This window comes from Lissotriton helveticus, chromosome 1_1, assembly GCF_964261635.1.
Source record: "Lissotriton helveticus chromosome 1_1, aLisHel1.1, whole genome shotgun sequence".
NCBI lineage: Eukaryota > Metazoa > Chordata > Amphibia > Caudata > Salamandridae > Lissotriton > Lissotriton helveticus.
In genome coordinates this window covers 901650099-901672888 of record NC_136057.1, presented here as the reverse complement: position 1 = coordinate 901672888, position 22790 = coordinate 901650099, and the positions used below count along the sequence as shown (strand labels likewise).

Genomic DNA, 22790 nt, shown 5'->3' with positions numbered 1-22790 from the left:
TTTGGCTAAACTTCAGGTGCCCAGCAACTAGGGGTTGCGGGGCGGATAGGGATCGCCTGTAAGTTAACCCATCTTTTATTTGTGTTACAAATAAACCTGCAATTCCTTTTCCAAACATCACTGTGTTTGTGTCTTTTGGAATGTGCAGGTTGCTGTCGGGGGCGGCGTAATGATAAAAGTACTATGCAGGATGCCCGTGGTCCCTGCAGGGGACTCCGTAGGAGGGCAGCCCCTCGTAGTACATTTGAGGGAGTCGGGCAGCAGGACCCTGGCGGGGGGGGGCAGCAAGGGGGGGGCCGCCGGTGAAGGGGCGTGGCTCCAGGTATAAAGGGGCTCCCCCTCCTCACCTGCGTCCTCTTTGCCGCTGCTCCCCCCGCCAGGCAGGTCACGGAAGGCAGGTTGCCTCCAGGCCTCCAATTGTTAGGCCCATAGGTAGCCTCCCCCCCCCTTCCTTCTCCGTCCAGGACTAGGTTCCCCCCCCTTACATCGATTCCCCTCCCTACCGCTCACCCGGAGTAAGGGTGTGAAGTGGGGGGACTGTTTTAACATCTGTCTTATGTTGCAGGAGGAGTTACAGGGCGATCCCACAACAGGAAGGCACAGGAACAGGAAACTGAAGCCTTCAGGACAAGCACACGCGTGCATAAGTCATACATGCTCTAAGGGGTCCTTCTTGGGAACTTGGAGTACGACGGCGCCCCGTTAGTCCTTAGGGCGGTTGTAAACCTGAGCAACCGGGGGCTTGCCATATTTAGCTCCACCAGGCTGAAGAAGGTGTGAGTCACTCTCCCTTGTTCAGTGGGCGGATTATGGCGGACGTTAGGTTCACAGGTGGGAGTGTAAGTGCTCCCAGGGTACATCACCGGGCTATGGCCGCTGGTGAATTTTGGCTAAACTTCAGGTGCCCAGCAACTAGGGGTTGCGGGCGGATAGGGATCGCCTGTAAGTTAACCCATCTTTTATTTGTGTTACAAATAAACCTGCAATTCCTTTTCCAAACATCACTGTGTTTGTGTCTTTTGTAATGTGCGGGTTGCTGTCGGGGGCGGCGTAACGATAAAAGTACTATGGTCCAGCCCCACGCCCCCACCTCCTTGCAGATTCAAGGGCATCACTGAGCTGAGCCCAGCATCACAGTGCATTTAGGTTGCTGCCCGCACTCCCCTGCTTCCCACATTCCCCTCCTTCCCACACTCCCCTGCTTCCCACATTCCCCTCCTTCCCACACTCCCCTGCTTCCACCACTCCCCTGCATCCCGCACTCCCCTGGGCTCCATGTCAAGTGGAGCTCACTTGACCTATGATCTTCTCTCCAAAGAAGAGGAAGAGGGGGTCATGCCCTGGTGATCCACAGCTGGTGAGGGCTTGCCCGACTTCCGTGTGGTGAGTGCTGACCACACCACACCAGAAGGAAGCAGCAGGCCACGCAGCCAATGAAGGTCTTTCCCGCCTCCGGTTAACACGCCCACCACAAACCAGGGCGTTGCTGTGGATGACATGCTCAGTGTGTATGCCAGATGCAGGAATACTACTCCTCCACACACTCTGAGTTATTTTTAATGGGTAACATAAGATAACTCAGTGTAAGACAGGTCAGTGCGTGGGCACCTACACCGAAACCTGCACACTGAGGAACTGGTTCAAATCTTATTGGAGCCAACGAAACCTTTCATCCTCCTTATGTTGATAACCGTTTTCCATTTAACTGGGTAATAACTACACTGCCCGCGGCACCTCTATCTCTCCTGCTTAATCAACTCTCTTTTATCACCCGCGCACAGAAAACCCTTGTGAAGGAGCAGATCTTGTTTGAACCCGGAGCCTTTAATGATGGAAACCCTCTCCACCCCTCCCTGTACATATGTGACTGACAGACAACTCACCCTTAGCCCAAGCAACTGCTTGTCGTGTAGAAGCCGCAACGCATCACTAAAGGACCAGTGCTGTAACTGAAAGAGTGCACTGGGGCGGTGCACCTCTCAGGTTACACTTACAGCAATGTTGAGACATGAAAAAGCATGACCAAGTATAACAGGCCATAGCATACCATGATATAGTATAGCATAGCATAACATAGGATACGAATAGCATAACATAGAATAATATAACATTTGTACATTCTAAAAATTACTGAATCCAGTCACTGCTATTATGAAGTTACAGGGATGAGGGGGTAACAAGTAGCATCCATTCAGATATACAATATGTTTCTAACATCTGGAACCGCGGTATTCCCTCTCCCGAAACCACCCTCAACCCTCAGCAACCCAAACAGGCACAGCACTAAAAGAAGGCCAGCTCTAGCTACTGTAATGTGACCCACAGCGAGAGGACCTGACCCTCTCACAGCTGTCAGTCTGTCGACACCTCCACAGTGAGCAGAGCGCTATTTATAGACCAGAGATAACAAGCACGCGCACAGCGCCCTGCTGCCTGGAACCAGCTGATATGTGGACAGACAAAGCACTCACTGCGTACAAGCGGCACAGAAGCGTCGCCTTTCCACAAAAGACATATTTATGGTAACTGCGGGTTGTAAAAGGATTAGCTGTAGGAAAGCCAAACTCTCGCCATCGATTCTGCTAGTCTCCTGTTTTTAGAGAAAACGTGCACTGACTTGCAGCATTCATGTTAGATTTGACGTGTATGGTGCTCGGACCATTCGTGGTGACAATATTATATCATCCTTTTAGGGACTTTTGGGTCAGGCTCCACATGCCTGTAGCTTGTTTAGCTTCAAAACCTTCTCTCGTTGGGTGGAGACAGTCAATAACCTCAAGGGAGTATTTGAATCTCCGCATTTTCGAAGCATGCCAGACAGCTGCTGCCTGGTTTGCTAAGAACATCTTGGGAACATTTGGAAAAGCTTCAATGAGAATGCATTCCGCCCATTGCATAACATTGACTTTGTGTTTTATAACTTACATTTGCTTTCTTTCTAATTTCTGGCTTTATTTGTTTGGCTCTGTCTTACAAGAAAACTCTGTTTTTACTTTTCTTTCTCTGACTTCAAAGTGAGAAAATGTTTGTGACAAACATGCTGGCAATTGGGGGGTGTGCTGGACGCAAGTCTGAATGGTGTTATTTTTTTCTAGGACGCAACAAAATCTGAATGTCTGCAAATGAAGTGTGCAGATATTTCAGGATATATCAAAATCAGGGAAGCACAAGCAAAGCACATTTCTTTGTAATTCTGAAGTGTGGTGGAAACAAATATTTGAATATGATCAAAACACATCAATACAACATGCGATGACATTTCCACACATTATCATTTATGCGTGGTATAGTTCTATCAATAAAACTGTATGTGCAAATGTAATGGCCATTCTACTCCACTCTATGACACTCCATTGTATGACACTCCAGTACATTCTATTATGCTCCACTCCATTAAACTCTACCCCATTCTATGTCACTCCACAACACTCTACTCCATTCTATGCCACTCTATGACACAACTCCACTCTACGACGCTCTATGCAAATCCCTCCATGTCACTCCATTTTACTCCACTCTATTCTATGGCTTAATACCCCACTTTACGCCACTCTACTCTGACATTCTATTCCACTCTATGCAACTCCACAAGACTGTACTCCACTCTATGTCCTTCCACTCTACTATACTATTCCACTCTATGCCACTCCAATCTCCTCCGCTCTACGCCACTCTACTCCACCACACTCTGCTCCACGCAACACCCTCTATGCCACTCCACTCTACAACTCTCTATGCTACTCATCTCTACGACATTCTACTCTACTTTACACCCTTCCACTCTACGACACTCTACTCCCTCCACAACACTACACCACCCCACACCACAGTTAAGTATCTATATCTACTCGTCATTCCGGTCACTAACAGTGATTTCCTGATGTGAATGGTGTGGTTGAATTCATCCACGTCTCAAATGTCTGATGCCTGGAATAGTATAGATGTGTTTGATGTGTACTCTCTCTTCTTTCTGCCTTGCCTTCTTGATTTAGAAATTTCCCTCTTGGGGTAATTCTAGATCTATCCTCTCTCTACACCAAACCCAGTCTCATGCTGTTGGCAGTGTCATCTTGAGGATTTTGGGGGCCTGAGACAAGACATATTGAGGAGGCGCCTGTATGGAACAAATTACAATATTTGTACACATTTTCTGCTAACTGAAGCCGGCATGATGCCAAACAATACTTAGGTCCTGATTTAGATCTTGGCAGATGGGTTATTCTGTCACACATGGGACGGATATCCCGTCCGCCGTATCACAAGTGCCATAGGATATAATGGACTTGTAATACAGCAGACAGTATATCCGTCATGTTTGTGACAGAGTAACCGGTTTGCCAAACTCTAAATCAGGTCCTAAATTAAATATGGTTTCCTCAAGACCTCAAAAATCTATAAAATGACAGGGTAGAGAGACAGAGAAAGTGGTAGTAGTAGACAGAGAGGGATAGAGGTTTAGGTAAAGAAACAGGATAGACACAGGTCAAATAGAGAGAAAATTAAATTTGCCAGGGGTGGGTCCCTGGGTAATAACCCACTTCGCCCATGCCGTATGCCATGTCTGTGCCATGTGGGCAAGCTCCCAAGAGGCTCATGTTTCTGCAGAACACCAGGCAGACTGCAACAGATTAACACTCCTACAACTGTCTCATCACCAGGATCTTTTGCTTGCAACAGCTTAGAGGCAAGCGTGCACTGTGGGTGCTTCCTTTCTGCACTTAACATGTAAGAAGAGGGTTATACTCATAGTCGATGTCACTCCTAATGAGGCTTTCTGCTTTCAAGTAGTGCCTTTGGTTCCCTCTGGTCCTTATTTAGGGAAAGGATGCTGCTTTTCACGCCTTCTTAAAGGCACCACCATGGAAGCACTCTATTATACCACATTAATCTACCCAGACATATACCCTTGCACGTTAGAATATAGTAAACCACATTACACCATACCACTAAATATCAAGCTAAACCACACCATATAAGTCCACACGCGAGACCTTCACGACCCATCATACCACACCACAAATGCCCCATACTGAACCACACCAAGGCATCCAACTGCTGTACCACATTACATCATCCAATTCCACCTCACAATATAGCAGATCTCACTCTAAAGATAATTCAACAAAGGGCGATTCCATGCACATCACACCATCCAGAACCTTACAACATCATACTACACTCTCTGGCCATGTTATACTACAAAATATCCAGTATCTGAACTTCAGCCAGTGGAAAGCATAACTAGGGCAGTTTTTGGGACTATATGGTGCTTTCCTTTAAAATACGCTTTGCCACAGAACCTCGACAGACCCTTCTTGAGAAGCCTGAACTCTCTTGTTATGCTCATTCACTCAGTACAATATGGACTAATAAACCACTCTCAGTCAAGTCTTAGTTCACCTCATGTGTGGGTATTCATATCATAATCTAGTGGTACGTGCCAGCAGAGGAGCATTCCATGCTCTCACCTATCACCTTTAAAAAAACTCAGATTGTCTGAACCCTGAAGCAAGAATCGTCATGTGTGATTACGTTGAATGTTTTCTAATGGCATGTGCCAAAAGATGGCCATATAAAGTATCTTCAGGGAGGAGTCACTGCTGGCAGATTAAGTGGCAATGCTCATTTCAGGTCAGCAGCCACTTGGGCACCACTTGACATCTAAGACACATATGTTTGTTATGATTACTTTCTAAACAAAAGAGTAGGGGGTGCAGCTCAATGTCTAGCGTGCCCTCCTGAAGCGCCAGTAAGTATAAATTAGTAATAATCTCCATACTCAGTAAACGAATTGATACCTCAGTCAACAAGTGTCTTCTACTGGATAAACTCAATGAAGTGCAGTAGTCTGCAGCCTGGCTATTACAGAGTGTTATGCAGAGGTCCCATGTCACATCAGTCTAGGCCACGTGCATCAGGGTGAGAGTACCACCACTATATGTGTGTTTTTAAAGTGAGTAACTGGTAAATTGAGGAATGACTTAATGTACACCGGTATAGGAAGAACTAAGAAATATAATGAACTGCTGAAACAAATGATTAGTCTGGTATTAGTGGAAATCTGAAAAGAGGAAAGGTAGCGATTAACTGAACCAACAATAAAATTCATGACCCGAGGATAAAATATGAGAAGATACAAGCCTACTGTAGTAATTAATGACCTATGATATACAGGGGCAATTTAACAGGAGCTTTTACATATTTTATCGGCTCTGGTGTTGCACCCATTCAATATTCTCACCTTTTAGTCACGTTATGTGTTTTTTTGACCTAATATTGAATGGAATGTTGGAGTAAGGCTGGTCTATGTCTGTTAACCATGCTGATGGCGCTATTTTGCCTTGCTGTTTTTAGCAGGCGTGGCGTGGCAGATGTATGCAGGCAGAGTGATTGGATTTGGATAGAAGGGATAGTGGGAGATTTGTCTTTTTGTACTTGCAATCCAATGGGTTACATGTATAGACATCCAGTGGATGTCAAGCTTTTCTGTAGCCATGCAGCAGTTAACATGACAATCCAGCCAGCATCTTGTCTTTTTGCAGTAGTCATCAAGGAGATGGCGTGTAGTAACCCAGTGAGCAGCTTACCCTTTTGCAGCAGTCATCCTGAAGGTGACATCTTGTGGAGTACAGATCCACAGGACAACGGCCTCCAAAGTATCTTTTCACAGTAATCTCGCCACCGCTAGGACTGGGCCAGTCTTTGCTGACCAGGTCCCTTGCTTTCCACCTTGATTTAGCATCACAGCCAGTGGTAGCCAGCAATGCCAATTGCAGTAGTTACCCATGGCTTTGGGGGAGACATGGATTGATCAGCGCCTGATGGTCTTTAGTGCTGTATGTACAGGCCTCTTCTAAAATGCATTTTGTATCTTTGTGGGCTCTTTCTTACTGTACTTTTCTAATCTTTAATGCTTTCTGTAGACATGTGTATGAGTGCTGAGGTTAGGGCTAGAGACAGCTGAAAGGACCAGGTTTTAATTGCCATGCTATCTTCATTCTTGTTTCATTCTAGCCTTCTGGCTTTATCTTTTTCATGATAACATTTCCTCAACCCTCCTGCTTCCTCTCATTTTGAGTAAATCTCAGGTAAAACCGCCCAGAAGAACTATGGGTGCTACACAATGCTGTATTCCCATCGGGCAGTTTTAGCAAGAGATTTTAGGTCCCCCACCTCGGAAAGAGATATAAGAGCCAGTTTGAATTCTATTCATTGGTATTTCCCCTCTTCAACAGGCTTGATCCACATAAATTCCAGGTTATAAGGTTACATATATGTGTGAGGAAAATTGAGGGTGCGCTGAATTTGTAATCTAGTCGCAGGCACCCAGTTCGACGTTTACCAGCCAATGAAATGCTTTTGTGTGAAATTGGGGTGAGAGATTAGCAACTAATATAGTTTTCCCTTTCATTCCTAAATGTTGCCTACAAAGAGTAATTAGTAATATACAGTTATTTGATGCAGTGTTCAAAAAGCTATTGCCATTCGCAAACCGCTTGTAGCTTACTTAGCTCATGCAGTTCTGTTTCTTTATAGAGAATCTGTTTTAAAATGTCCTCCAAAATACAGCACGATTCACAGCAAATTCGACACATTTGAATTATTCTGAACTGCTAATAATATAAAAACAATAGGAATTACCTGCATTAGCACTGGCTCACTCATCTTTCCTATCCGAGGCCAGGTCCATTCTCTCACTATTTCACCCTCTTTATCTGTCATCATGCCACCATCTTGATTGAACATGAGTGCTATTATGCTGCTGGAAACAGAAAAAAGACAAGGGTACAATTGGAGTGAAAGCTGCTTACATCAAACCACAGCCTATATTTATGCATTTATTTATGTATATTAACCCCCAGATTCATCAAGAACACATTTCGCTATTCCTTAATAGCGAAAAATACCGATTCGCTATTAAGGAATAGCAAAATGCTATGCATCAAGAAATCACAAAAAAAATAGCGATTTCTAATAATTCCTTAATTGCGACTCGTAAATTGCGAGTCGCAATTAAGGAATATCTCCCCATTCATTCCTATAGGCCTAAAGGCCCATAGGAATGAATGGGAAGACAATCTCAATTTGCTAATCGCAATTAGCGATTCGCAAATTGGGATTGCGATTTCAAGGGTGCAGGGGTGTCCAAAGGACACCCTGTTGCACCCCTAAAATTGATGTGTGCACATATGTTGCGCACACACATGCCCTTAGGGCACGTGTGTGCATAACATGAAACTTTGAAAAATGCACTTTAGTGCATTTTTCAAAGTTTTTGCAAATTACCATGAAGTTGTACTTCATGGTAATTTGCGTGCCCTAATAGCGAATTCGCTATTTTTTTCACTTTCATGCATTGCATTTAAGGAATCTCAATTTGAGATTCCTTAAATGCAAAGAATTGCAATTTAGCGAATTCTTAATTAGCGATTTTTGCATTTGGGATGATGCATCCCAAATGCAAAAATACCGGTCGCAAAGGGGCAGATTCTGAGAATCTGCCCCTTTGCGAGCGGATTTAAGCTTGATTAATCTAGCTGTATAGTCTCTCTGTATATTAACACTACATATGCACATAAAAAGAAAGAACATGGATTATATATCAAAGCAATATCCTTTCAGGCTTAGAGTGGCGCATAGAATATGCTAAAAAAGGAAGCAAGGAACTCTGGGTAGTTCCCAAATTTGGTGGAAAGCAACTCCTGTATAGAGCACCCTACAACACCAGCGACACTCTCAATCTGCTGACCTCGAATATCTGTTTCTTTCTAACTTACACATGATGATGAACATCTTACTTCACGTTAGTAAAGTGACGTTACAGTCAGGAATTGTAATTATATATGTTATTTATATATTTTATTTTTAAACATAGAAATTTCCTGAAAGAAACCAATGGGTAAAGTGACATTATAGTAACGTGACAATGACAGTTTAAACATACCATTTTTAATTAAAACCACTGAAATTCACCAGTTATAGTTATTTGAAGTTACTATAATTCAAGTGCTTAAGTAACTATAACTCCTGCCCCTGCCATGCACTGATAATTGCCTCCTATATTACATCACTGTAGTGATGCCTCCAGAGAACGTGAAGGTTTGAAGGTAAGATTTATCATAGAATCCAGAAAGGAGACAGCGCGACACAACCGACCAGAATGGACATCAGCCAGCAAGTGAATACCATTTGAATATCCACACCTGTCAACCACGAAGCGCGTGGTGAGGACTCAAATCAAAAGATAACAGAACGTGCAACCCGCTCTAGTATAACACTTGCCTGTCGCTAACTTAATTGTACAACACGCAACAGGCACATTACATGTTATGCCTATTGAACATTACATGTTGCACACATTGGACATGAGGAACAATACAAGAAATACACGATATCACCTCCCACTCCCTAAAACAAAACAAAGAAGGAACACCTGAAATGTGAACAAAATGCAATTAACATGACACAATCTTTGTACCTGGAAGGCATCTTAAAATCATGTACAGGCCTGCTTCTCGTGTTATCTTGTACTACAGAAGAACCCAACATACATCTGAGCTCTGCAACATGCCTAGGAGAGCTGCTAGAAAACTGAGAATCCGTAGAACAAAGTTGCAACCATGACGCCCAATCAGATTGTGAAACTGGTTTGCGTTTCTTTAAAATGATGTTAGCTTGTTGAGCTGGCACCTTCACCAATTGACGCTTGTTCCACCACCCTTTCTTTTCCAATAACGTAGTAGCTTTACTTACTAACCTTAACTACTTTAACACAGAGAGAACAAATTGACTCTCCTTTTTTTACTATAATTGGGCTATTGATTGGAACCCATGCATCTTCATTAATTTCAGAGCACGGGCCCTGGTGTTTGTTATCAAAATTGTTCTTCATTTAGTTCTGTTTGGCTTGTATTGTAGAATTCGAACTACATCTACAACTGCAGGAAACCCTTTTTGTCTCATTTGTTTCTCCAGCCATTTGGGACATAACTTAGTGTGAGCCCTCATGCCTCTCAGTAATAAAAATGGTGTAACCCCATGGTGTAATGAGGTGCATTATTGTAACACCATACTTTTCTTTTTGTTGACTAAACAACTTCACATCTACATTAGCAATGATAGCTGTTTGAACAACTTCTTTGATGACTTTGTTACTTCATTCTACAAGTCCAATTGAACAAGGAGAATACAAGGCTACCTGGAAATGGTAATATCTTATTTGTTGAAGAAATTAGACATATTTTCTGAAGTGAAATGGGTGCCAATGTCAGTGACTACTGCCCTGGGGGCACCTTCTAAATTAAACACTTTTTCTACAAAACGTATCACTGAATTAGTGTCTGATGAACTGGTAAAAGAATAATACATCCATTTAGAGTAATGGTCTACCATAAAATAATATACCCCAGTCTTACTAGTAGTATTACATAAGGTCCAGAAAAGTCGAGTCCAACCTTTTCCCCAAGCGGCCTGTGGATAGGGAACTGGATGTAAAGGACTCTTGTGTGTGCTCCAATGTTGGTCAGAAACCAAACATTCTGGACATTTATCTATTAGTAACTTGACTTGTGCCTCAATACCTGGCCACCAATAATATTGTTTGATGCACATAGAAGTTTTAGTTGTGCCAAGATGGCCTTGATGCACACACTTTATGAGGGTTCACGCGATTCAGACAGATGCACAAATAAGTCACCTCTAAAAAGTAAATTATTAACCACTGAAAGATCACTGGCTACCATTTCAAACATTTCATTTCACAAATTTATTTTTAGGTCACCTATGAATAACATATTTTTTGATTTTGTTCAAAACTGGATAATTCATAGCAGCAGACAGCCAGGCTGATTCTTTAATATTAGCACCACATTCACTACTGTTCTCATCTATTGAGGCTACACACACATCATCAATCAAAGCATCTTCATCATATGAATCACCAATTGGCATACGGGACAAACAGTCTGCCCAAACATTTCTACCGCCTGTCACATGTTTAATCTTAAAGACAAACTCCTGAAGTTTCAATACATGTCTAGTGAGTCTCGCTGATAAATTGCTGTTAGAACCTGTAGAAGAAATGTATACTAAAGGTTTATGCGTTTATGGTTTTACTTGCGACCCCACACATACATCTTAAGTTTATGAACCACCCAAACACAGGCTAATGCCTCATGTTCGATGGTACTGTATTGTTTTTCATATTGCTTCACTGACCTAGAAGCAAATGTCACCATATGCTCTTTACCAGAAACACTCCTAGCATAGTCCAGTTCAAACCAGCTCAGGGAGTTGTTGGCTTCCGCTCCTGCGCGAAACCGAACAGAGGACATGGGTGTATCCTCCCCACTGTCTGAACCCTACCCTGGGAGGGAACCCTGAATAGTCCCAGCCCTTTCCTTAGGGTACTTAAGGGCTTACCAGAGGGTGGGTCCCTAGATTCATCCGGGGACAAGATTTATTTAAAGACACCACTTCTTCTTCATCTGGGCACTCTGGACTTTGCTCTGGGCATCAAGGCTGAAATTGGGAAGACTCCTGCTGCTCCTGATCCTATCGCCCTACTCGTCTGCTGCAACGTCCATGCCTGTGCTCCATACGGGAACCTTCCAAAGCCTGTGGGCATCCAAGACACCTGAAGGAATCTCCCTAAAAGGGAAGAAGCCACTTCCCTGCATCTGCAGGCACAGCAACTAAGCTGACCGGTCTGCTGATCCTGAGCTCCCTCGGACTGTGAAAGGCTCAGCAACACGTGTGGTGGCTAGTCACATCCCTCAAGGCCTGCCCTGTCATCTCACCAAGTTTGTGCCAGTATCCCTCGTCGGCGATGCAGGGACTGAACCCCTGAGCACAGCGTCGATTTGCTGTTGCACAGGCTTGTTGGCTTCCATACTCTAAGAGCCTCGGGATCCAAGTAGCCCCACCCTGAAGCATAGCCTGTGACCAAGATTTTTGTCCTCACCACATCACTTGCATTGGGGGCTTGCATCTTTGGTGAGCTGCTCGAGGTTCTCTTGCGACTCCAGTGCCTCCGTCCTGTGGGTCCTCCTGAGAGTCTCCTTTAATTTCTGTGGACTCCCCTGATTGCTCAGGGCTTGCCCTGACTCCCCTGTTTGTGGTGAGTCACTTTGACTTTGGTGGTCCCGACCCTGCACCTTCTTTGCTTTCCATGTTGTTTGCAGTTGCTAAGGTTTATTTGTGCTACCGACAGACACCGACCCCTCCACTCTCGAAATCCGATCTGGGACAGTTCATGAATGGCTCCTGGTCATCTACAGTGTCACCTGGTCCACACAGCTGCAGAGCCAAGGTCATCTTCAGCTCTCCTGCAGCACCCAACATTGGTGGGAATTCGTCTTCCATGCCTGCTGGTCACTCCTGAGTGGCATAGACTCTGCCCCCTCTGCTTGCAGGTACTCCTCATCTCAAATCCACCTTTGGGGTCCACCGGACACTTTCACCTTCTCCAGCAGCGGCATCTTCCTGAAATTCTCCATTGAGTATAATGGCGGTTTCCGACGGCACTTGACACCTGTGCACCCGGCTTCCCTGGTGTTGGTATCCTAGTTCCTTGGGTATCCACAGGTGGGGTAGCTCTCCAACCTGGTAGTCGGTCTTCAATCACCCAAATCAGTTTCACTCAGCAGTGAGCTAGTGTCAGATGCTGACATCATATCTACAGCCTGTGCATCGGGTTTTTCATTCTGTTTTGACTGTTTTAGGATTGGAGCTATGTTGTCGCTTAATGGAATCACATTTCAGAGAAAAGCTGAAGATTTAGCCGACCTCATGATCCATTTTGTCTCTAGCAAATGTGTATGCTTTTCTTGTCTTGATGCTATCTTCCTGTTTTTTGAGTCGATTCTTGACTTCACTACAGCTTTTGGCAATCAAATCTTTTTGTTCCAAATTGTCTAGCACTTTGTTTATATTTAAATTTCCTTTAAATTAGCCTCACAATCAATTTTGGCATATTTAATCATAATACATACCAGTTTCATTAAAGCGTCAAGGTTGGTCTCTGCTCACTCCTTCAGCATGAGAGGATTAGGTTTTTCAAAGCTGGGTGCTAACATAATGCGTAGACCACGCGGTATCCAACCAGGTTCACTATATGTTTGCAGTGATTTAATCTCCCACCATTTAGTCATTTCGCTTTTCATGTTTTTCTCTAAAGCTTTGCTCAATGCTTTGACATCTTTACTACTCCTATTGAAGGAGAGGCCATCTCACGCAGGCAGAAGACAACCAACATAAAGCAACCTCTTTTTTTCCAAAAATCAGGAGTCTCCTTCCTGAATCGGGTCTATTGGCATGTATGCTTTTCTCAAGATAGATGCATGGCCCACATCGAAGATATCAAGCATAGCTGACCCTTGTAACGCCACGGTGGAGAGCTCACTTTTGGTTCCCTGTTCTTCTGGAAGTGGCATTAACAAGCCGATTCTTCTACCATGTCATCTTCAATTGTTCCTAAGGCCCTACAGTAAAAGTGGCAGGATGATACTATTGAGAGGTCTTCATTTGCATGAAGCCTTTCAGACCAGCCTTGTCCTGCCTAGCCCATTTGTTATCAGTTTCTAGCCTCATCGATACTCAGGACCCTAGGAATTACAAGCATTCGAGCAGTTACAAGTCAGGATGGAGAAGCTGGAGTGGGGGTTAGAAAGGGGTATTCATTCAATTTTAGCTGATTACATCCTAGCATCAATGGCAATTTTTGCCCATTTCTGCTCGACGTTTATTAGTACATCGTAAACTAGTTAGGGAACTAAAGGTGAGTGTACCAGAGAACACTCCCTTTACTCTCAAAGCATTGTCTGCGTAAATGACTACACATTTGTGTTCGATGTATTTAAATAGAGTGTTTGGCGACAGGGTTCTTGATATTTCCTGATGACAATTTTGCTGTTCACTTGAATTTTTATGTTTAGCCAAATATTTATAAGAACATAAATTGCAGAGAGGCCCTCTAATAATATCCTCTCCCCAGTTGCTCATATTTTTTAACACGCATTGGCAAAGCCAATAGGTCTCACTTATGCAAATGCTATTGGCTTTTCCGAATGTGTTTTAGCTATGTTGTACGCTAACATGGCTGCTGTTCAGCATGGCAAAAAGTTAGTGGCACAAAGGAGAGTGGTGTGGTGCGTCATAGAGTGGAATGGCGAAGAGTGGAGTAGAGTCTTGTAGATTGGAGTGACAGAGAGTGTTGTGCATTGGAGTTGCTTAGTGTGGAGTCACATAAAGTGGAATGCACTGGTGTGGCACAGAGTAGAGTGATCTGGTGTAGATTGCATTAGTGTAGAGTGTTGCAGAGTATAGTGGCGTAGAGTGCAGTGGAATTCAGTGCGGTGGCATTGAATTCAGTGGCGTACAATGAGGCGTCGTAGAATGTAGCGGCATAGATTAAAGTGGTGCATAGTAATTTGCAGTGGTGCAGAGTGGAGTGGTACAGAGTAAAGGCATAGAGTGCAGTGGCTTAGAGTGGTGCAGAGTGGAGTGGCGTAGAGCAGTAGCGTCTGGCATCTACGAGGAGAGAGGGACGGGCGCGCGCAAAAATAAAAATTAATACATTTAAAAAACGTTAACGGGCGACCGCGACGTCCTATGCTCTGGACCTTTGCAGAAACTGGAAGCTGTCGCCGGAACTCCCTTGACCAATCAGGCGTTGCTCTCATGCTGTGACTGAGGGAGCATCCTCACTTGGTGGTCCACAGCTCCCTGAAGGTCTGCACTGACTAACTCAGCTGTCTAAAGAGAGCTGGCTTAGAGATGTTTAGAGTGGGCATGTGTGGCTTGCCGTCTTAAGACGACCAGCCAAAAAGACATGCCCACTTTAAACATACGTGCATAGACAGGCCCCCTTCCTCCCTGCTGCTGTCCCTCAGCAGCGACCCCACCCCCGTCCTGACAGTTGGCTCGGGCTGGGATAAAAAATAAAATGGTAATAAATTCCCATTTTATTTTTCACGGGGTTTAGGGGGTGTTAGACCTGGAGTTACCAGTCCACATAGGGTAGACTGGCACAGAGTGGAAAGACCTAAACTCAGAGGCAATTTGTGTCAAGCTTGCATCACACTTCGCACAGTAACTCGGCGTCCATCCACTTAAAAATGACACTACACCAGTTTAGAAAAATACGGCTTGCTTTATAAAAATCTTTTAGTCTGTTTCATACTTTTGGCAGTGTAAAATTTCAACACATTAAGCACCCCCGCGTCTGATTATTTGCTTCAATACAGTTCCACAGTGCCATAGGTAATACACTTTTCCCCAATTCTATAATTGCTCAACCAGAACCTTGGTTCCTTAATCTTCCTATAGTTACTTCACAGTTCAATTAAGTTAGACAGCCAATTTGATACTTTCTTTTAACGAATCAAGTCTGTTCATTCCTGGGATCCTGTCACGGTATCACAACCCTCTTCTAGTAAAGCAGGTAAGTGTTGTAACAAAACCAAGTTCAGGCACAGATATTCCCCAGTGGTTAGATTCAGGCATTAAATCTGGCCAATAGTCTTATACTCTGTATATTAACATTTTCCCCCCTTCTGGCGACTGGATGGCCGTAGTAGAACTCCAGTAGGGGTCTTAGGCTTGACAAGTCCTGGAATGGGGAAGAGCGATTTGGACAGATTAAGCTCTCCTGCTTCTCCTCACGACCTCTACCAGAGAACAAAAGGTTAAGTCTTCCACAAGGCCCTGTTGTGTTTTCTCTGCATCGGGGTCCCGCACCAGCCCCAATTCCCCTGCTTACTTGAAGGCTCAAGGCTTTTAGTCTGTCAACCGGCAACTCGGAGAGCTTACTCCCTCACTGGTGGACCTCCGAGGAGAATACTCGCTCTCACGCCAGTTCTGGATAGCGGCCGCTCCTCCTCAGCTCCGCTGCCGACCTGCCTCCCTGGCTAAGGCACCGATCCCTCCTCTGGGCCTGCGCGATCAGAAGTCACACGGCGCAGCGCCGCCTCCTCCGATATGCCAGGACTCCCCCTGCTGAGCTGCGCGGGTGAGAGGCGTCTCGCTAGCGCGCCGCCCCTTCAGTGAGGAAGACAGGCCCTCACTAGGCCTGCGCATAGATGAGACGCTTCAAGGCTGTTCCCCCCCTCAGCGAGGATGACAGCTGGGTCGGCGCCAAGGTCGGGGAAAACCTCGAAGTCGCACTGCCGCTACCACCGCAATCCTCTCATCGAAGGCAGCGGAGCAGGCAGTACCTCCCCCTGCTGCTGATTTTGGGCGAAAACCCCACTACCCACACGGGGCACCTTCAGGACCGGGGTCTCGGGTCAGGCGTCTGCTTTCCCCCGGCAGGCCACGGCACAGGTGAGAGGGGACAGGCCAACACAGGGACGAGTCTCCTAGAGGACAGGGGGGGGGAATCAAGAACTCCCAGTCTTCGCCTCACCCCGGGAATTATCCAGTGGCCTCGGGGCAGCGTTCACCCTCAGAGATTAGAAGAGGCGAGACATCCTCCTCAGCACAGCCCCCGGCAATTGGTTGGATAAGCTAAGGGTGTGGGACAGCTCCTCTCCTCGCATGGAAACACTAAAGCAGGACTCGTTAGGTACTCTTCCTAGGCAGGGTCAGGTCTACGGTTAAGGGGCGATGACAGTGGTAAGGAAGCAACCCACCAGAGAAGTCAACCCTCACAGTGCCCTATCTACCCCTGACCCCACAGCCTGTACTCCTGCTAGCCCTCAGATACTCAAAATGGCCGCCCAGCTTCTGTCCTTTTATAGCCTGGGCTCTGGTCACTGGAATCAGCTGGAAGGTTCTAGAGATTCCCCATTGAAGTCCTATGGCTCAACCTCTGAGGTAATCAGTTGTGGCAGTTGCCAGCCACCATTTTGTGTGACTAAATTTTCACCATTATAAGGGAACACCTAGGCCTCAAAAAGTTATAGGGATAAGGTAGCACCTAACCCCTAGGACAACACCAAAAATTTCCAGTGAACATAAAAATGAAATGTACTAGGAGGCAAAAAGGGACAAAATAAATAAATAATAGGAGGGACCACCCAAAGGGCCAACAGGTCTAACACGCGTCCCCCCCAGCTGAAAGTGGGGAGAGCTACCCAACCCCTTGGGAGTCCTCATCACTAAGACGGAAATACCTAGAGAGACTGTCTGCATTGGCGTGGTCCACTCCAGGCCGATGTTCCACCCGGAAGTCCATTCCCTGTAGGGAGATAGACAATCTCAACAGCTTGGGATTTTCTCCCTTCATTTGCATCAGCCAACGAAGGGGTCGATGGTCAGTCTGAACCAGGAAGTGCGAGCCAAACAGGTTTGGCCGCAACTTCTTCAGAGCCCATACCACCGCAAAGGCTTCCGGCTCAATTGCACTCCACATCTGTTCCCGGGGAAGCAGTCTCCTGGACAGGAAGACAACAGGTTGATCCAGACCCTCTTCATTGAGTTGCGATAACACTGCCCCAATGCCATGTTCTGATGCGTCTGTTTGGACAATGAATTCCTTAGAAAAATCAGGAGCTCTGAGGACTGGAGCAGCACACATTGCTTGTTTCAAGATGTCAAAGGCTTGCTGGCAAGCCTCCGTCCAGACTACCCGTCGGGGTTGCTTTTTGGAAGTTAGTTCAGTTAAGGGTGCCAGAATGGTGCCATACCCTTTCACAAAGCGACTGTAGTAACCTGTGAGGCCCAGGAAAGCTCAGACCTCAGTTTGTGTCTTGGGGGATCCCAGGCCATGATAGCCTCAATCTTCGCCTGGAGGGGCTGCACCGTTCCCCTGCCCACCAAGTGGGCTAGGTACACCACAGATCCCTGCCCGATCTGACATTTGCTGGCCTTGACTGTCAAGCCAGCCTGTTTCAGGGCCTGGAGAACAGCTTGTAGATGACACAAGTGGTCCTCCCAGCTGCTGCTGAAGACGGCAATGTCATCCAGATAAGCAGCGGAGAAGGCCTCCATCCCAGAGAGGACCTTGTTCACCAGCCGCTGAAATGTGGCAGGGGCGTTCTTGAGCCCAAAGGGCATCACACAGAACTGATATTGGCCCTCAGGTGTGGAGAAGGCTGACCTTTCCTTTGCTCCTTCTGTAAGGGAGATCTGCCAGTACCCTGAGGTAAGGTCAAAGGTACTTAAGTATTGGGCAGCTCCCAGCCGGTCAATAAGTTCATCCGCCCTAGGGATCGGATGAGCATCAGTTTTGGTCACTGAATTCAGTCCCCGGTAATCCACACAGAACCTTAGTTCTGGAGTGGTCCCGGTGGGGCAGCTTTTGGTACCAAAACCACCAGACTGGACCAGGGGCTACTTGAAGGTTCAATTACTCCTAGCTCCAGCATCTAAGTGACTTCACTGTGGATGCTGGCCTTCACCTTGTCTGACAGCCGGTAGATCTTAGACTTCACAGGTGGGCTGTCTCCTGTGTCCACATCATGGGTACACAGGTGGGTCCTTCCTGGGACAAGGGAGAACAGCGAGGAATATTGCTCCAGAACCTGGCAGCAGTCCCTCCGCTGTTCAGGAGTCAGGGATGGTGAGAGAATCACTCCCTCCACCGACCCATCCTTTTCCTGAGACAAAAAAAGATCAGGGAGAGGCTCGCTTTCCTCTTCCTCTGCTCTATCAGTCACCATCATCAAGATGACCTCGGGCCTCTCATGGTGGGGTTTGAGGCGATTGGCATGGAGCACCCGATGGGGCTGCCTGGGGGTCTTAAGGTCCACTAAGTAGGTGGCCTTGCCCTTTTCCTCAATCCCCTCAAAGGGGCCTGTCCATCGATCCTGGAGGGCACTCAGCTCTCCAGGTTCCATCACCCACACTTTCTGGCCAGGCTCCAATTCCACAGGGTGAGCATTGTGGTCATACCACTCTTTCATCACTGCTTGGCTGGCTTCCAAGTTGTCAGAAGCTTGCTTCCACAACTTAGCCATTTGGCTCCGGAAGGCCAGCATATAGCTCACCACATCCTGGGGAAGCTTCCTGGGAGTCTTTTCCCATCCGTCTTTCACCAGGCTGAGAGATCCACGCACAGGGTGCCCATACAGAAGTTCGAAGGGGCTGAAGCCCCCTCCCTTCTGTGGCACTTCCCTGTAGGAAAACAACAAACAGGGTAGGAGGACGTCCCATTTCCTCCGCAGGCTCTCAGGCAGACTTCGGATCATGCCTTTCAAGGTTTTGTTGAACCTTTCCACTAGACCATTGGTCTGTGGGTGGTAAGGAGTGGTGAACCGGTGAAATTATACCGCTGAGTAAAGATCTGTCCTTCTGCCCGAAGGACTGGTGGCCCATAGGATCTGAGGCCCCTCCCAGCGCCGTATCTTCAGCACGGAACCTGGGCGTGCAATTCGACTCATCCCTCTCTTTTGACGAACACGTCAGGATCACGGCTGGACGCTGTTTTGGACTTATTAAGTCCCTAAAGAAATTCTTTGACCTCCTCCCCATTGCAGCCCGAAAATCAGTCGCGGTAGCTTTGATACTCTCCAGACTTGATTACTGTAATGGTTTAATGGCGGGAGTGAAAAAGTCCACCCTCAAAAAGCTGCAGAGCATACAACACGCAGCTGCTCGATTAGTGTTGGGACTTCCCAGAAGGTCATCAGCTTCAATGGCGCTAAACACCCTCCACTGGCTACCTTTACACAAAAGGATCTTCTTTAAACTTCTTCTTACCGTCTTCAGAGTTATGAAAAACTCAGGGCCCCTTTATCTTGCAAAGCGTTTTATACGCTACCACCCCTCGCGTTGTCTGAGATCCTCTGGCAAAAATCTTATCACCATTCCAAGATTTAAGTACAAGACCAGGGGTGGGAAGACCTTTACTGTCCTGGCAGCCAGGGCATGGAACACTCTACCGGTCAATCTTAGATTGACGGACAAGGAGAGCATCTTTAGAAAACTTCTAAAGACATGGGTGTACCAACAATCAGACACCGCAGTATTGGCAGCCATCTAGTTTCAGCTTCTTCACTTTTTCTTCATCCTTTTCCACTTTCATGTGCTCGTAGCACGCTTTCCTAGCGCCAAGATGCTCCTGTTGGAGCGAATGTCTGCGCTCTATAAATACACATAAATATCAAATAAAATATCAAATAACCCCACACTCCTTCCACATAGCCCGCATGTAAGCTGACATGAAGTTGGTCCCCCTGTCGGACACAACTTCCTTGGGGAAACCCACTCGGGTAAAGATCCCCATCAGGGCCCTAGCCACTGCAGGTGCAGTAATGGTCCTCAGAGGAATTGCCTCTGGGTCCGTGTGGCGTGATCCACCAGAACCAGGATAAACCTGTGAGCAGCTGAAGTTGGTGGATCCAATGTCCCCACAATGTCGATGCCCACCCTTTCAAAGGGGGTGCTAACGACAGGAAGTGGTTCCAGGGGAGCTTTCAGCTTCACCCCTGTTTTCCCACTGGCTTGGCAAGACGCACATGTCTGGCAGTAAGTGTCGGACGCCACCTTCATCCGAGGCCAATAAAAGTAGGGGACAAGCCGGGCAAAGGTCTTGTCCTGACCTAAGGGTCCTGCCAAGGGTATCTCATGAGCCAGTTCTAAAAGAAAGGCTCGGTAACGTTGAGGGACAACCAAGGCCCGTGACGAACCGTGCACTGGTGCCTTGGGTTCACTGTAGAGGAGTCCATCCTCCCAGTAAATATGGTAGTTCCCAGTATCGTTACCTGCTGCCTGGGCTTCGGCCTGTCGCCTCAGTCCCTCAAGGGTAGGGCACTCCTTCTGGCCCTTACAAAACTCCTCCCTGGTAGCCCCCCCTCCACATGCCACTCGGCAGGAATAGGTAGGTTCTCCAGGGAGACAACATCCCCTTCCGTGGACTCCTGATCCACCACCACAGGTGGCCCATCCATCTCGCGGGGCGTGGATGCTGAGGCAGGCTTCTCCTGTCCCCGGATCTTTCCCTTTCTGGCAGCTGGCTGTGCCCTTGTTCCAGGCTCCAGCCCTTGCGAACTCCCCCTCCGGGTAGTCGCGGACCTTGTGCTGACACAAGCCCAGTCAGGTGTACCCAGCATCTCCGAATGAGTCCAGTATTCCACCTCCTTCCAAACATTGTGCTCCATATCATTCCCCAACAGACAATCAACTGGCACGGCAGGGCTTACGGCAACTCGAAGTGAACCTGCAACCCCTCCCCACTCAAAGGGAACCTCGACCAAGGGGTAGTGGCCCAATCTGCCGTCAGCCATCGCGGCGGGGTGGAGTACATGTGGAATCACCTTCTCTGGAGACACCAGTTGACTCCTCCCCATAGTCATACTGGCTCCTGTGTCTCTCAGAGCCTCCCCTCTTTGGCCATTGATGGTGACCCATTGCCCATACTTCGTAGTATTTGAGGGCACTTGGATCTTAGGAACCATCTCCCGATCTCCCAGGGACACTAAAGTGACACCTGCCCACTCCCCTCCCTTATCTAAGGGCAACTCCTCCCCGAGCACTACACTAGCTACTCCCGGGGCTTTTCCTCCAGTGGGAGGGGGTGGTCTCTTTGGGCACTTGACATCACCTTTATAGTGCCCAACCCCACCACACTCATAGCAGTGGACAACCCTTGGCTGCTGACTATGGTCAAGATGAGGGTTTCTTGGCGGGTTAGCCTTGGGAATTAATCCTGTTCCCTTTCCCTGGAAACTGTTTTGGGGGCCTTTTGAGAACTCCCTCTTTTTATCTCCCCCCTCTTTCTTCTGGGGAGCGCCCTGTCCGGTCCTCTGGGAATCCACTCCAGTCCCCTTTGAGGACACCCGGGTACTAGCCCAGATGTCCGCCTCCTCAGCAAGCTTCCGGGGGTTGGTCAGCTTGCTGTCCACCAGGTGTTGTCGCAGCTCGGGAAAACATTTCTCGAGTAGGTGCTCCTTGAGGATAAGATCATACAACCCCTCGTAGTCCCCCACCTCGCTGCCTTGCACCCAACCCTCTAGGGCCTTCTATGCATAGTCTAGGAAGTCCACCTAATTCTGTGTGGCCAGTTTGTGACTGCTCCTAAACTTCTGACGGTACTTTTCGGGAGTCAGCCCAAACTTTATTATCAGCGCCACTTTCATGGTGGGGTAGTGGGTCTGCTCCCCCTGCTCTAGGGCCAAAAGTGTATCCCTTCCTGCAGGAGGCATGTATTTATACAAGCCACCCCCCCAGTGTTTTTCCAATATCCCATGGGCTCTTAAGGAGACCTCATAGGCAGCCAACCATTTCGCAATGTCATCCCCCACGCTGTGGCTGGCGACTACGTCCTTTGGCAGATAGGGTCTGGGTTCCTTGGTTGTGTCTCTGGATTCGCTGCCACCAATAGGAGTACTGGGAGTCCCTATTTGCAGGGCCTTGAGGTCTAACTCTCTGAGACTCAATTCGTGAGCCAGCCTCTTTTCCTCCCTCTCCTTCTCCAATCTCGCCAACTCCCACTTTAACTGCCTTTCTTCTCTCCTGTCCGTTAGTTCAGCTTTGGTTAAGCTCCTCACAGAGACACTGCTGCCCTCCCTTGAAAGTGTCCTAGGACCTGTTAGTAGGTTCCCCCCTTCAGGTTGGTACAGTCCATCCACTTCGATGACAGTGTCCCTATCCCCCTCTTCCTCCTCCAACTTCCCATCTAAGTGAGCTTCCTCCCATGCCCTCAAGCTAGTTTGAAGTTCACTCTTTTTCGCACCTCGCTTGAAAAACACCCCCTTTCTTTGACAGAATTCTCTGAGTTGTGCCACAGTATAGGTCTCCAACTCTTCCAAATCAAATTCCATTTTGCCAACAGGGTATCAGACAGCCACCTGGAAGAATTCAAGGAAGGGTATCACGTGAGGGCTTCCTCCACCCACCACCAGGAAAGA

General features: G+C 47.1%; 1 protein-coding gene across 1 annotated transcript in view; it reads right to left on the bottom strand.

Moving 5' to 3' along the window:
• LOC144771275 (uncharacterized protein C3orf20 homolog) overlaps positions 1–7759 on the bottom strand; it is a 315600-nt gene extending 307841 nt beyond the window's left edge. The window contains exon 1 of the mRNA XM_078655868.1: positions 7642–7759. Coding sequence (XP_078511994.1) covers positions 7642–7746 — 105 coding nt within the window. The 5' untranslated portion in view covers positions 7747–7759. The remainder of the gene's footprint in view (positions 1–7641) is intronic.
• Positions 7760–22790: the final 15031 nt, after the last annotated feature.